Raw genomic sequence first — 12,787 nt, 5'->3', positions numbered from 1 at the left:
GCGGTGCCGGCTCTGTGTGCAGCAGCAGCAGCAGCAGCCGCCGCCGCCACTACCACCACCACCACCACCACCACCGTCGTCGCCGCCGTCGTAGCCCACCGCCGTTGACGCCGTCGTCGACGTCGTCGTGTCCGTGGTCGCGACAGTGGTGATATAAAGCGGCGCAGCGGGGGAGCCATGACTACGCGTGGAGAATGGGCTCGATCGCGTCGGTGCTGCAATGGCATTGCTCGGAGTGCGCCCTGATAAATCCGACGGAGAGTGCAAGATGCGCCAGGTGCGGGCTGACGCGACTCAGGAGCGACGAGAGGGCCAACCTCGATCGCAGGCAGGACCATGCCACGAGCGTAACCGCGGAGCATAGCGGCAACGCAAGTCAGGGGGAAGGAAAAGAGGCGCACGCGGGGGATCGCGCGGGACGCTCGACGAGGAGACGCGAGGACGAAGAGTGTCCCGCGAGGAGGGAGACCTCCTCCGGGGAATCGACGCCGCCGACGCCACCACCGAGGGCAGACCGATTGGTAGCGCGTAACTTGACAGAGACGCTATCCGTTAACCAGTCCCGATCTACCACCGTTTCTCAAGGGTAAGGATTATTATTTCGTTCTTCTTCTTTTCCCTATGTGTGTTTTTTTTTTTGCGTGTGCTCCAAGACAATCCTATCGCTCGATATGAGTACCCACGAGTTGTTTGTCAAGATATGATACTTTTATCACAAAGTATGATATCGATTCCCTTGTGTCATGTTTACGTCGATTGAAAGAATTGAATCGGTACTTGAGTTTAAATAAAACTTTCCTTTACATTAAGTATATTTACCTTGAAGAAATCTCAAATTTAAAATAGATTGCAGACTTAAATTAATGCTACATTAACAGCTGATACTGCTTGTTGTGAAAATGCAGTTAACTTGCAATAAATATTGATTGAGATTTTTTATTAATTTTTTTTCAGATGTCAAATAATTTAGAAACACAATTTTCAAAGTATATTTTCTTATTCTGAAATATAAATTTTATCTTCATTGAGAATAAACATTCTGTATATTCTTACTAGTATGTGTTCCTATAAAATTGCAGTTTTGAGAGACACTTGTCTGCAGCTGACATAAGGAAGAATTCTCATTGTTGTTCGTTGGGTGGTAACTCATCCGATAGGAAACCGCTGAAGCGTTTTTCATCCTTACCTTCTTTAGCCACACAGTGGACTTGTATTCGATGTCTATTGGACAATAATTGCAGCTCATTGATCTGCGCGGCTTGCGATGCTAGTGCGTCAATAGCTCAAAACGACGGAAAGCAGATTGGCGCACGCAAGAGTAAAAAGATTAATCTGCATAAAGAGAATCGTCTTAAAATCACGTCTGGACTTTTGGCCAACGTCCTAGATGGGAGTGTTAGCAAGAGTGACTCCGGTAACAATGTTAAAATTAATAATACAGGTGAGTGTCACGTAAAACGATCATTGTAGAAATTGTTAATAAAATATTCCAAATCATTGAAATTTGTTGCTTCAAAATTTTCCAGGCATGGCACAGTTGACGAGCATAAGTCGAAGCGACAGAGGAAGAGGGCACCATAAAGACTGGATCTTGCCGTCAATTGGAACAATGGAGTCTACTACGCTTCCGTTCACAGATAATAGCGATAATACCTCTCAACGTTCTCCAAAACGACATAGTCCTTCTATGTATGAGCGGGTTAAGTCTAAAGTCAGTCGTTCGCTGTCGAACGGTTCTGTTGTTCAAAAATTATCGGAACACATGGTACAACGACCTACGAGCCTAGTGGTACCGGAAGCACGCCAGGATGATGGCTTATGGAGCTGTGACAATTGCACCCTGGACAATGCGCCCGGTTTGGAGCAATGCGAGGCGTGCGACGCCCCTAGGAGTCCCGCGCCTTGCAGCGGAGTGGTTATCAGCGTACCGGCCTGGGTACCACGCGCATTATCGTCTGCCGGGCCTTTGTCTTACAGGAGATCCTTCTCGGATGCCGATTCGGTCACAAATGTGACCCAGAAGAAGACTGTTAACCGTAGGAGTTTGAACGACGAGGAACCGCCCGCCGTGCCGCCTCATTCCATTGGCTTCAACTCGAGACCAAAGTATTCCTACATCGGGATTACGGATCCCGACATACCGCCCCCATTGCCAAAGAAACAGAGCAGTAAGTTAGGTCTGGTACCGACGAAGGCGCACAGCGAGGCAACCAGTCCGGTGGGAGAAGTATCGAACGTGAGCCCATTAAAGCGCATGTGGACCTGCAGAAAATGTTCTTATGCGTATAATCCACTGTGGTCCAGTGGTTGCGACATTTGCGGTTCGTCCAGATCACCCCCGTCGTTAACGCAGCCTAGTTTGATAACTGTCACAAAGGACACGAGTGGCTATCCGACGCATGCACAATCTCCGATCGTAGTATCAAGGGATAGCGTAAGATACATACCACCAAAAGCGGCCACTCTGGCTACGGCGGAATCCGATCTGGATGATCAAATTGATCCACCGTCACCGGTGTGGACGTGCAAAAAATGCACTCTATTGAACGCCGCGTCGAGAACAACGTGCGAGGCTTGCTGCGGTTCAAAGCTGAAAAGCATTATGCATTTAGAAGATGCTACTCTACGAAAGGGAGAGAGCTGGGTGTGCCCTTCGTGCACGCTGAGGAATCCACTTTCTACGCAAAACTGCAACGCCTGCAAGACGTTAGCAGATTTTCTAGAGGTCCCGAAAGACAATAGAGCCTTTGGCCAACGGAGTCCAAGCCCGAGACTCTGTTCAACCCCGACAAATTCCAAAGCGGTTACTCCGAGGCACAGAAATTCTGTAAGAAGAAACGGTTCGTCAGCAGCAGGTGATAAAAGGCACTCGAGGACTAGAGATCCTTCATATATTCAAGTTAGTATTTGTATCTTTTTCATGAAATTCTAGAAAATAAATTATTGGTGAGAGTGTAATAATTCTTGCTTGGGTCGCTCTTGCCTCAATTTTTAATTCGTTCTACTCTTGTTTTTTTATTTTTTACTTATTCGCCGTTTGCAAAGCAAATTAAAAAATTGTTATCTCTAACGGTTTTTTTTTTCGCACGCTTAGTGGCAATGTAAACTGTGCACATATGAAAACAAGAGTACAACTGCTATTTGCGAAATGTGCCAAAGCTCGAAGTTGTTATCCCAAGTATCTGGAGATAAAGGGATACCTAGGCTTCTCGAGTCGGGCACTAGTACTCTTAGAATACAGCGGCAAGAGAGCGTAGTGATGGAGAATCTTAGACAGTTGGAGGAAAGAGACGCGCTGGAGAAGTGGGAGCGCATTGTACGATATTGCAAGGAGGTAAAAAGCGTAAATCTAGATCATATTGTAGGTATATGTAATACTAAATTATTAATGAGATTTAACAGTTCATTCATTTATCTTATAGACAAACGAACCATTCGTCGATGATTCGTTCCCGCCTGCTCCGAAATCCCTATACTATAATCCTACGGATACGAAAGATAATCACGTCGTCCAGTGGAGAAGACCACATCAAATTAACGTGGATTCAAGTGTCGATTCTAAACTGCCTTGGGCTGTCTTTAGGACACCCCTACCTTCTGATATCTCGCAAGGTGTCTTAGGAAATTGTTGGTTATTGTCGGCTTTGGCTGTTTTGGCCGAGAGTGACGAGCTCGTGAGAAGAGTTTTGGTCATGAAAGAGACATGTCCCGAAGGTGCTTACCAAGTTAGATTATGTAAAGATGGAAAATGGACGACGGTACTCGTTGATGATCTATTACCCTGTGATAAGAGAGGCCACTTAGTGTACTCTCAGGTATATGTCTGTATGCTACACAAAGATACGTTATACTATTTATTATATCTAGACACATACGTATTATTAGTAACATATACGTCTTATATTGAAGGCAAAAAGAAAACAGCTTTGGGTACCGCTAATTGAAAAAGCAGTTGCTAAAATACATGGCTGTTACGAGGCCTTAGTATCCGGCCGTGCTATAGAAGGTCTAGCGACATTAACTGGTGCTCCGTGTGAGAGCGTGCCTTTACAACCTTCAGCATTGCCAAGCGAAGATGAACTCGATAGGGACCTAATATGGGCACAACTCTTGTCTTCGAGGCAGGCTATGTTTTTAATGGGTGCTAGCTGTGGAGGCGGTAATATGAAAGTTGATGAGGAGGAATATCAGCGCAAAGGATTAAGGCCAAGGTAAATTGAAAACTTAATTATTTCATGGTATCTAAATTCGATTTTCGTTTATTTTTTTTGTATTGATTGTTCTTAAAACGTCTATTTCAGACATGCATATTCTGTCCTCGATGTCCGTGATGTACAAGTAAGTGCTAGAGATGTACACACTTGACTTGACACTTTATTTGATCTGACTTGAAACAAGTATACCTGTCACGTAATTATTACGCAGGGAATACGATTATTACGACTACGCAATCCTTGGGGTCATTATAGTTGGAAAGGGGATTGGTCAGACGACAGCCCTATATGGACTCCGCAATTACGAGAGATGCTTATGCCGCACGGTGCTTCAGATGGCGTCTTTTGGATATCCTTTGACGACGTTTTAAAATATTTCGATTGCATTGACATCTGTAAAACGAGAGTCGGATGGAGCGAAGTAAGATTGCGCGGCACTCTCCCTCCGTTGTCATCCCTCAGACATTTATCGTGCGTCCTTTTGACGGTATTAGAACCCACCGAAACGGAATTTACACTATTCCAAGAGGGTCAAAGGTGAGGCAATTAAACTGATTCGCACACATAAACATATTACGTAGTATATTAATAATTATATTATTTTCTAGAAATTCAGAAAAATCGCAGCGATCTCAATTGGACTTGTGCGTGGTAGTTTTTCGCACGAGATCTCCGGCTGCTCCGGAAGTTGGTAGATTAGTGGAACACAGCAAACGGCAAGTACGCGGTTTTGTTGGCTGTCACAAGATGTTGGAGAGAGATTTGTATATCGTTGTATGCCTAGCCTTTAATCATTGGCACACTGGAATGGAAGATACATCTAGTTATCCGGAATACGTTCTCGCTATACACAGCTCAAAGAGACTTCTCGTTGAGCAAATATCACCACCTGCTTTTGTCTTAGCCGATGCTATCATAAGTCTAACATTGGCTAAAGGACAACGGCACGAAGTAAGCCATTACATCCTATTTTGAATAATTCGTAAAGCAGTTATCTCTAAAATTTATACTGACATCTAAATTTATATTGACATCTAAATGTATATTGATATAAAATTTACATAAACCTCTAACAATATAAATATTTAACAGGGCAGAGAAGGCATGACTGCATATTATTTAACTAAAGGATGGGCCGGATTAGTGGTAATGGTTGAAAATCGTCATGTAAATAAGTGGATTCATGTAAAATGCGACTGCCATGAAAGCTATAATGTCGTGTCCACGAGAGGACAACTCAGAACTGCCGATAGTGTTCCTCCCCTTCACAGGTAAGATACAATTAAACTTTGTTTCTCTGATCAGCATAAACAAATTTTACATTAATACAATTTTACATTTATTTCAGACAAGTTATCATAGTTCTAACACAGTTGGAAGGTAGCGGAGGTTTCTCAATAGCACATCGACTTACGCACAGATTAGCTAACAGTGGAAATTTGCATGATTGGGGACCGCCTGATACACAACATTGTCCTCAAATCGATACTCAGGTAGAAGGTTTGCACAGTCCTCGCTTAATAACGTGAAGAAAGGAACACAAAACGAACAGAGGCCATTATTTGAGGAAAAGATCGCTGATTGTAATCGGCAACGATTCTCGTATGCGTGACGTCGAGAAATTGACTGGAAAGAAACCAAAGCAAGCTAGAAACGTTTCAGCATACTATAAAACGTTTTGAAGAACATTAGAGAGTATTCTTTGTGCTTTCTAGCCGATGATATTTCCACGGATGCTCTTAGCGTTACAACATGCTCAGCATTCGACGTAATACAATAAATAACAATTAACGTACAATGGTTCTGGACCCAGTGAAAAGTACTTTTTTTCGAATAAATAGTGAATCATGCATTTCGCGCGCTAATGGGAGAAAGAACGAACCTAAAATAAAAAAAAATAAAATAAAATAAAACGTGCAAATTAAGTGTTTCTGCTGAAACCATTGAGCCCGGTAAAAAAGACTTATGGAAAATTGAATATTTATGAAGAAACGAGTTGAACATTTTGCTTGTTATATAAACAAAAAAATTATTTTCTCAACTTAACATTTAAGCATTGTAAGAGAAATGACAAAACCTAAAAGATTACATAATAATATAATTTAAAATGGAACCATTAAGAGACACTAAAAGAAAAAAAAAGATGTGTGTGGAACACCGTACACATTGTTTTTGGAATTGCTTAGAATGTAGTACGATTACGTGGATCGTGACAATTTCCAATTTAACCGATGTTTACATGCCGATCCTTGCTGTAAGGCCGTATTTGAAACCCGCATTTAGGGAAACTTGGATTCTTAGTTCTATTTAATGTATGCACGATATAAAAAAAAAGAGGCTGGAATCTCGCACGAGAATATCGACTGTAGAGTAGAATATTTATTTAGAATTTGTTGTTTCCATCTTGCAATTAAATGGAGAGCTTGTACTAAAACGGATGTAGCATAGCTACGGAAAAAAAAGAGAGTACCAGATATCTCTCTTGAAACTTTTAAAAGTATCTTGACGCGTTCACTGCCATTCTATGCAATGTATGTATAAAGCCTACTTTCGCTTTTATTGTAAAATCACTTACTTAGTTGGAAGCAAAATTAGCGAATTGTCGCTAATACTCTTTGCACACTAATTACATTCTTTTGTCTCAGAAAATATGTAAGATACATGCGCGAGCATGGCAGTCAGCGGGTTAGACGTCATTAGTCCTGCTTTTATATAATTTTCAAAAAGAAATTTTTGAAATGTTTTTTGTCATTTGTCCATCCAGTTAATATCGAGGTCGATATGACATCAATTCTTTGTGGAAAACTTGATAATTCCGTTTTAATGTCAAACTGCCATATTCCATGTTTTTAGACAATGATCAATTGACGCGCGTGACACTCTTGTAAAGAAACTATATCGAATCAAAAAATTGGCGCTCTCTATATACATTGAATGTGGTGATGCGACAATACGCGATTCTGTGATCAGCCACTGATCTGATTCAACATTGATCCAAATCGGAAAGTTTATATTAAGACATCTTTTATTTAACAGACTGAGATTACATAATTAATTAAAAATACTTTAATAGTACAAAATTTTCATTACTTTAAATTTATTCGAATTGTTCAAATGAATGGACTACAATTATATTTAAATTCTATTTTGAAAAAAACATTTTTTTAAATACAGATAAGCAAAGAAGACCATATTCGGTCAAAGTGGATATTGGTGCTTAGTAATATTTTTTGCGTGGATCTTACAATTGCCAGTAAACTATGCGCCGATTTTTATTTGTCTGTCCTAAACTTTAGCTGGAGTATGTAATTTCACAAATTAAATTGACAAACAATTTAATAAGAATATAGTCTTCGCTTATTTGTATTGAATATTTCTTGGTTGATTTTAATTTATTACTTTTTTCGTTGTAAATTATAAATTGTTACCATGACTTAAATTGCGCGCTAGTTCTTGTTGACAAACGATTAGTAAAAATCGCATGTTAATACATTTTTACATATATTCTTTAGTTTCGTCTTTGTTATAATGCAGATCGCGATCCGATTCATGCGAGTGTCTCCCGCGATGAGATAAAGCGCAAACGGGACATTCATTTCCCTAATGTCGATCTCATAACAGCAGGCCGAATTATCTTAGTGAGGCCTAAGTGTTAGTAACTAGTTTTAAGAATTAAACGAAGAGGATAGTTTCAGGAAATGTTCGTTTAAAAAATTCGTATTGACGCGCGTTAATAGGAATACGTCCAGATAATCAGTTTTTACAGTGATGCGCTAAAACAGAGTTCAGCAAACGCTCGTTAATGATTGAATGTCGATTCCCTTGTAATGTCTCGCGTTTTAAACGGCTATTTGGTATTAGTCGAATAATAATTAATGGCAGAACCAACGAACTTTTGTCCGCGAATGTCGTTTAATTCGTCGAGACACATTCGAGGGATATATTCTTTACGTGTACTCTTAGTATTTGCAGTAGGTTTTTGCATTTGCGTGGCCTTTGTTTACAAGAAAAGATAATAGTTACATAAATATATAAGATGCGGACTACCAGAGTTGTGCGCTTCAGGAAATTGGGCGATAAACATTCTTTAAGTACCGACGATAGTGTGAGAAAAAGAACTGAACTAACTGAAAAAGAGGAGTGGAAAGAGAAAGGCGTTCTTCTCTCGATACTGTCGAAGTGTACGCCCATCGTGAGATCGCATTTTTAAACATGCAAGAAGGTCCTCGGTTTTTTTGTACCAAGTACGAGATGCATTTACGCGAGGATAATACTACAGGCAATATCACGCTGATATCCAGTGCCATATATAACAATGAAATATATCCCGTGTGAACGGACGGCGAGCGTTTCCCGACGATGACCGTATATTCGCATGTCGCAATGTAACGTTACTAGAGCGTTCTCTCCCCGCGGAATAAGCAAACACAAATGATCTATTTTACATATTGCATAATCACCGAAGCAAAAGCGTTCAGGCGTTCTCGTTTTGTAGCGCTGTAGAACCGCGTATTTCGGCGTTGTTTGCTAAAGCGGCGAATGAATATTAATTTACTAGCGGATGCGCGTGGCGTTCGAGGCACACGTGTTTTATTTTTACTATACGCAGGCCATCGTAGGGCAAATCGATGTTAATTCCGCACGGCGAAGGAAAATCCGCGGGATCTCATCGTGTTGAGAAATTATCATGTATAATATCCTTAAGATATTACATGTAAAAGAGGTATCTTGGAAAATATTTTTCAGACTCACGTAACTGTCGCCACATATATTTTCACTATAGGGCCCAAGATATTCTCAGAATGCATCTTGTATTTTCTCTTCGTGATTGCTATATATATTTTGTTGAGATAACTTCTAAATATTTCATATATAAGAGAAAAAGAGGCAAAGAGTTTTAGTAATTTATGTTCTGTAATTTTAAGAAAATCAGCTTATAGAGATGCTAAAGTGACGAAGTTGCCGATACTACAGGTTGGATAGAAATCTCCGAATTGGTTAAATTTTTAACGAGAAAATCGAAAAAGGTTAAAAAATTTAGTATATTTAGCACTGTAACTTTTTAATTTTTTTGGTCTTGTTAGACCATCTTTTCTGTGAGTATTTTGATTGCGTAAAGGATTTGCAATCCGCAATAGTCAATTTGAAAAATTTTTTAACCAGTAATGTTGATAATTCTGTCATTTTAGGAACTCCTTATACAAAATAATTTGTGAACTGATAGTACAACCGGGAAGATGGTGATTTTATATGAAAAAAATATCGAAAACATGGAATAAAATTGTTCTATACGAGATTTGTTTTCGAGCAAAGAACTCGGAATCACAAATCATAAGTTGATTACTCGAGAGAAGCGCGTAGTCATTCCTCGCTCCCTATCAATTCTTTTTCTCGAAAACAAAGCTTCTTATAAAATATTTTTTTACGTTTTATTTTTTTATACAGCATCACTCCCTTCTCGGTTGTATCACTAATTCACGAACATTTATACAAGGTGTCTGATAATGATCGTATAATCTCTCGTGAGCAGATAGAGCGGATTAAACTAAGTTGAAAAGTCCTATTGTTTTTGCAATTTTCGCAATTTTTTTTAGTTTTTTTGTTTTTTTCTACAATAAGTCACTAAGCTTTAAGTCTTAAGCCGTAAGAAATTGATCGATCAGTCAATTATTCTTCTCACATTCAACTGTGATTAGTCAATTTCTCACGGCTTAAGGCTTAGGTATAATGACTTATTGTAGAAAGCCCATTAAAGATATTTTAAAGTTGTTTTATGCTTCGACTTTAGACCATTTTGTTCATTGGGTAACTTAAAAAAAAAAAAAAAAAGCGAACATTGCAAAATAGTAGAGAAATTTTCGATTCAGTTTAGAGTCTGCTCTACCTGCTCTCGAGAAATTATGCGGTTATTACCAGACATCCTGTATACCTAAATACATTCAGGAAAATTTTAATGCATCCCGCAGATTTTTATTGTTGCGCAGAATAATATCCGTATATCGAAACTACGACAATCGATGTTGCTCTGCAACTTGAGAAAATAGAAAACCCCATCGGTTGTTCTAGTTTCGCGTTTTGATATATTTTGATACAATGGAAAAGGCAAAGTTCGATCATCGCCGTTCTGTCAAACAATCGTCGCGAAAGATCTGCACAAGTTAGAAGCGGACAAGATGTATTGTAAATTTAAGAACAATAGCTCATCGTGCGTTTAGCGCTACGTTTTCCTTTATTTTGCTTCTCGCAAGTTTTTTTTTTTTTTTTAATAATATAAAAAAAGCACAATTAAGGTCCGTTGCGCCACTGATTTTGGCACCAATCGCGTCAAAGCTTATCGGAATTCTTTCTCGACATTTCCATAGTATTATGAGGTCTGTCTATTTTAGTTAAACTTCTTGCACTGTTCATTTCTCCTCGTCTTTTCTCTCTAACGTAAAAAAGAGGAAATATGAATCGTACAAGAAATTTAGCTGAAAAGAGCAGACTGATGGAAGTGAGGCATAAAATTTGGCGCGATTTAGCGTTATCGGCATAATTGATTCTTAACGCTAAACGCGCGGCGAGAGTGCAGGCCTACGTAAGCACAAACACCCAAGAGGAAGTACCATTTGTACATAAAGAGGTATAATTTATTCTATTTATGGTAAAGAGGGGAAGGGGATGAAGAGAGGAGCCGGCGAGGAATCGCGCACCGTTGTTTTACATTTCAGTTGTTTTGCATGTGCTTTGGTGTCTGTCACACGCGGCTGTGAGCCGCGTGGTGAGTTCGTAATGCATTCTATATAAATAAATAAATATATATAAATATATTCATAGCGCAGTTAGAGAGTGATAAACCGAAATCGAGATACGACGATGACGTGCGAGGCGTAAATGTCCGTTCAGGTGGTCCCGCGCGACGCCGGCGCGCGAATTCTCTCGTGCAACAATTATCGTCTCGGCTGGAATTTCGCGTTCGCCAATTATCACTTAATTAAGTTTGCTTTAAGCACGGTTTATTTGCGTGCCGCCGCCCCGCGAGAGTCGACGGATTGCTTTACGGACGGTCGCGCGTCCTCGCAGAGTACCTAGGAATATATTCTTAATATGTGAAGAAGATATAAGAATTACACGGTGTCTCGTTGTATTTGTATAATAAGGTGTAAAGAGAGAGAGAGAGAGAGAGAGAGAGAGCGAGAGAGAAAGAAAGAAAAAAAAATGGAAAAAAGAATAGTATTCTCATGGTCATTGAGCGACTCGTATTTCTTAAATGATGCTACGCGTACAGGGTGCATTCTAAATTGCGTTAACGCGGCGTTAACTGCGTATTCGTATTTTTTATCTTGGCAAGATGGAATTGGGACGATCGACTCTCCATGATTCTGTGATTCGGTAATGAAAGGAAGACGACGTCGAGAATTTTTAAAGGATCGAGCCTCGTACAAGCCGCGGAATGTCTTCAATTAAAACAATTGGAATCTGTGTGGATTCTGAGGATTTGCTTCGAGCTGTTCTATAAATTTTGATATGTGATCGACATTCACATCTCAAATATATGTTGATATATTCTAATATCGAGTCGAGCATGATAGCACTAATTTTCCTAATTCTAGCGTATTGATGTTCATGATGGAATTAAAAGTCGATGTTCGCGCAAGATAAGCAAGCGGAAATAAAGTGAGATCGTGAGGATAAGGATAGGAAAAATATGATACAGATTTAAATCACGTTTCACGCGTATCGCGAGTTATTGATATCGACGGCGTTTTCCAAGGAGAAATAATTCGTAGAGAATATCGTAAAAAATCACAGGCATAGTGATATATGGAGGTAAAAAAATGTTTTTGGACGTGTTACTTCTTATGTCGTTCAGCTCGCGGCTGTGATCATTTTAGAAACACCCATGTACGATCCCGAACCAGCAATCAACTTTGTGATAGTCTGTGTACCGAATCTGAACATCGTTAAATTAATCCCATCTCCTATAGATAAGGTGTAATAATTATTAGACTTTCATCACGTACACGCAAAGGACAAAACATATTTACTACGTCATAAAGTGATAACGAGATTGTGTTGTTCCCTGATTTGTATCATGTAGGCACGTTTAATAATAAATCGAAATATTATCTACATCATCTTCATTATTTTCATCTTTCATACTGATTTCTCTTGAGATGTTGATGTTGATGATCGATTCAATCCATTAAAAAAAATTTATATATAAAATGACTTAATTTTTTCTACTAAAAAATTAAAAATATGCATTACATATTATACATTGTTAGATAGTGAACAATGATAACCCAGTCCCTTGAATTAAAAACATATTATTATTTAACTTTCATGTGTGTCAAAATATAAAACAATCTATTTCTGTGTTTAAATTAAAATTCATATTAACGTATGATGCACTTAATAAATAATAAACTAAATTTAAATCAAATTTAATACATTTTCTTAAGTTAAATTATTTAATTCTATTGTTTTAGTTAAATTAACATATTGAGTAAGTACGAGCAATGGCGATGTAGAAATGATTAAATAACTCATATTGAATACAATATAATATTACGAATTTAACAGTATGTGAA

At 39.0% G+C, this 12,787-nt stretch overlaps 1 protein-coding gene across 1 annotated transcript; it reads left to right on the top strand.

The window, feature by feature from the left end:
- Positions 1-6: 6 nt before the first annotated feature.
- On the top strand, positions 7-7,246 carry LOC108746425 (calpain-D-like). The gene is made up of 11 exons (XM_018483199.1): positions 7-586; positions 1,080-1,441; positions 1,527-2,899; positions 3,095-3,334; positions 3,423-3,815; positions 3,910-4,211; positions 4,302-4,338; positions 4,426-4,751; positions 4,823-5,165; positions 5,307-5,485; positions 5,563-7,246. Exons 1-11 carry the CDS (start codon positions 195-197, stop codon positions 5,741-5,743), a joined length of 4,128 nt encoding a protein of 1,375 aa, XP_018338701.1. The 5' UTR covers positions 7-194; the 3' UTR covers positions 5,744-7,246.
- Positions 7,247-12,787: the final 5,541 nt, after the last annotated feature.

This window comes from Trachymyrmex septentrionalis, unplaced genomic scaffold, assembly GCF_001594115.1.
Source record: "Trachymyrmex septentrionalis isolate Tsep2-gDNA-1 unplaced genomic scaffold, Tsep1.0 scaffold17, whole genome shotgun sequence".
Lineage (NCBI taxonomy): Eukaryota > Metazoa > Arthropoda > Insecta > Hymenoptera > Formicidae > Trachymyrmex > Trachymyrmex septentrionalis.
Note: the sequence above shows the minus strand (reverse complement) of the source record. Positions and strands in the feature narration are given on the sequence as shown.

Excerpts from the sequence above, each read along its gene's own strand:
- LOC108746425 (XM_018483199.1), top strand. The coding sequence starts at position 195 with ATGGGCTCGATCGCGTCGGTGCTGCAATGGCATTGCTCGGAGTGCGCC. Across the intron at positions 587-1,079 it reads TCTACCACCGTTTCTCAAGG|TTTTGAGAGACACTTGTCTG; the intron begins GTAAGGATTATT and ends ATAAAATTGCAG. Across the intron at positions 5,486-5,562 it reads AGTGTTCCTCCCCTTCACAG|ACAAGTTATCATAGTTCTAA; the intron begins GTAAGATACAAT and ends CATTTATTTCAG.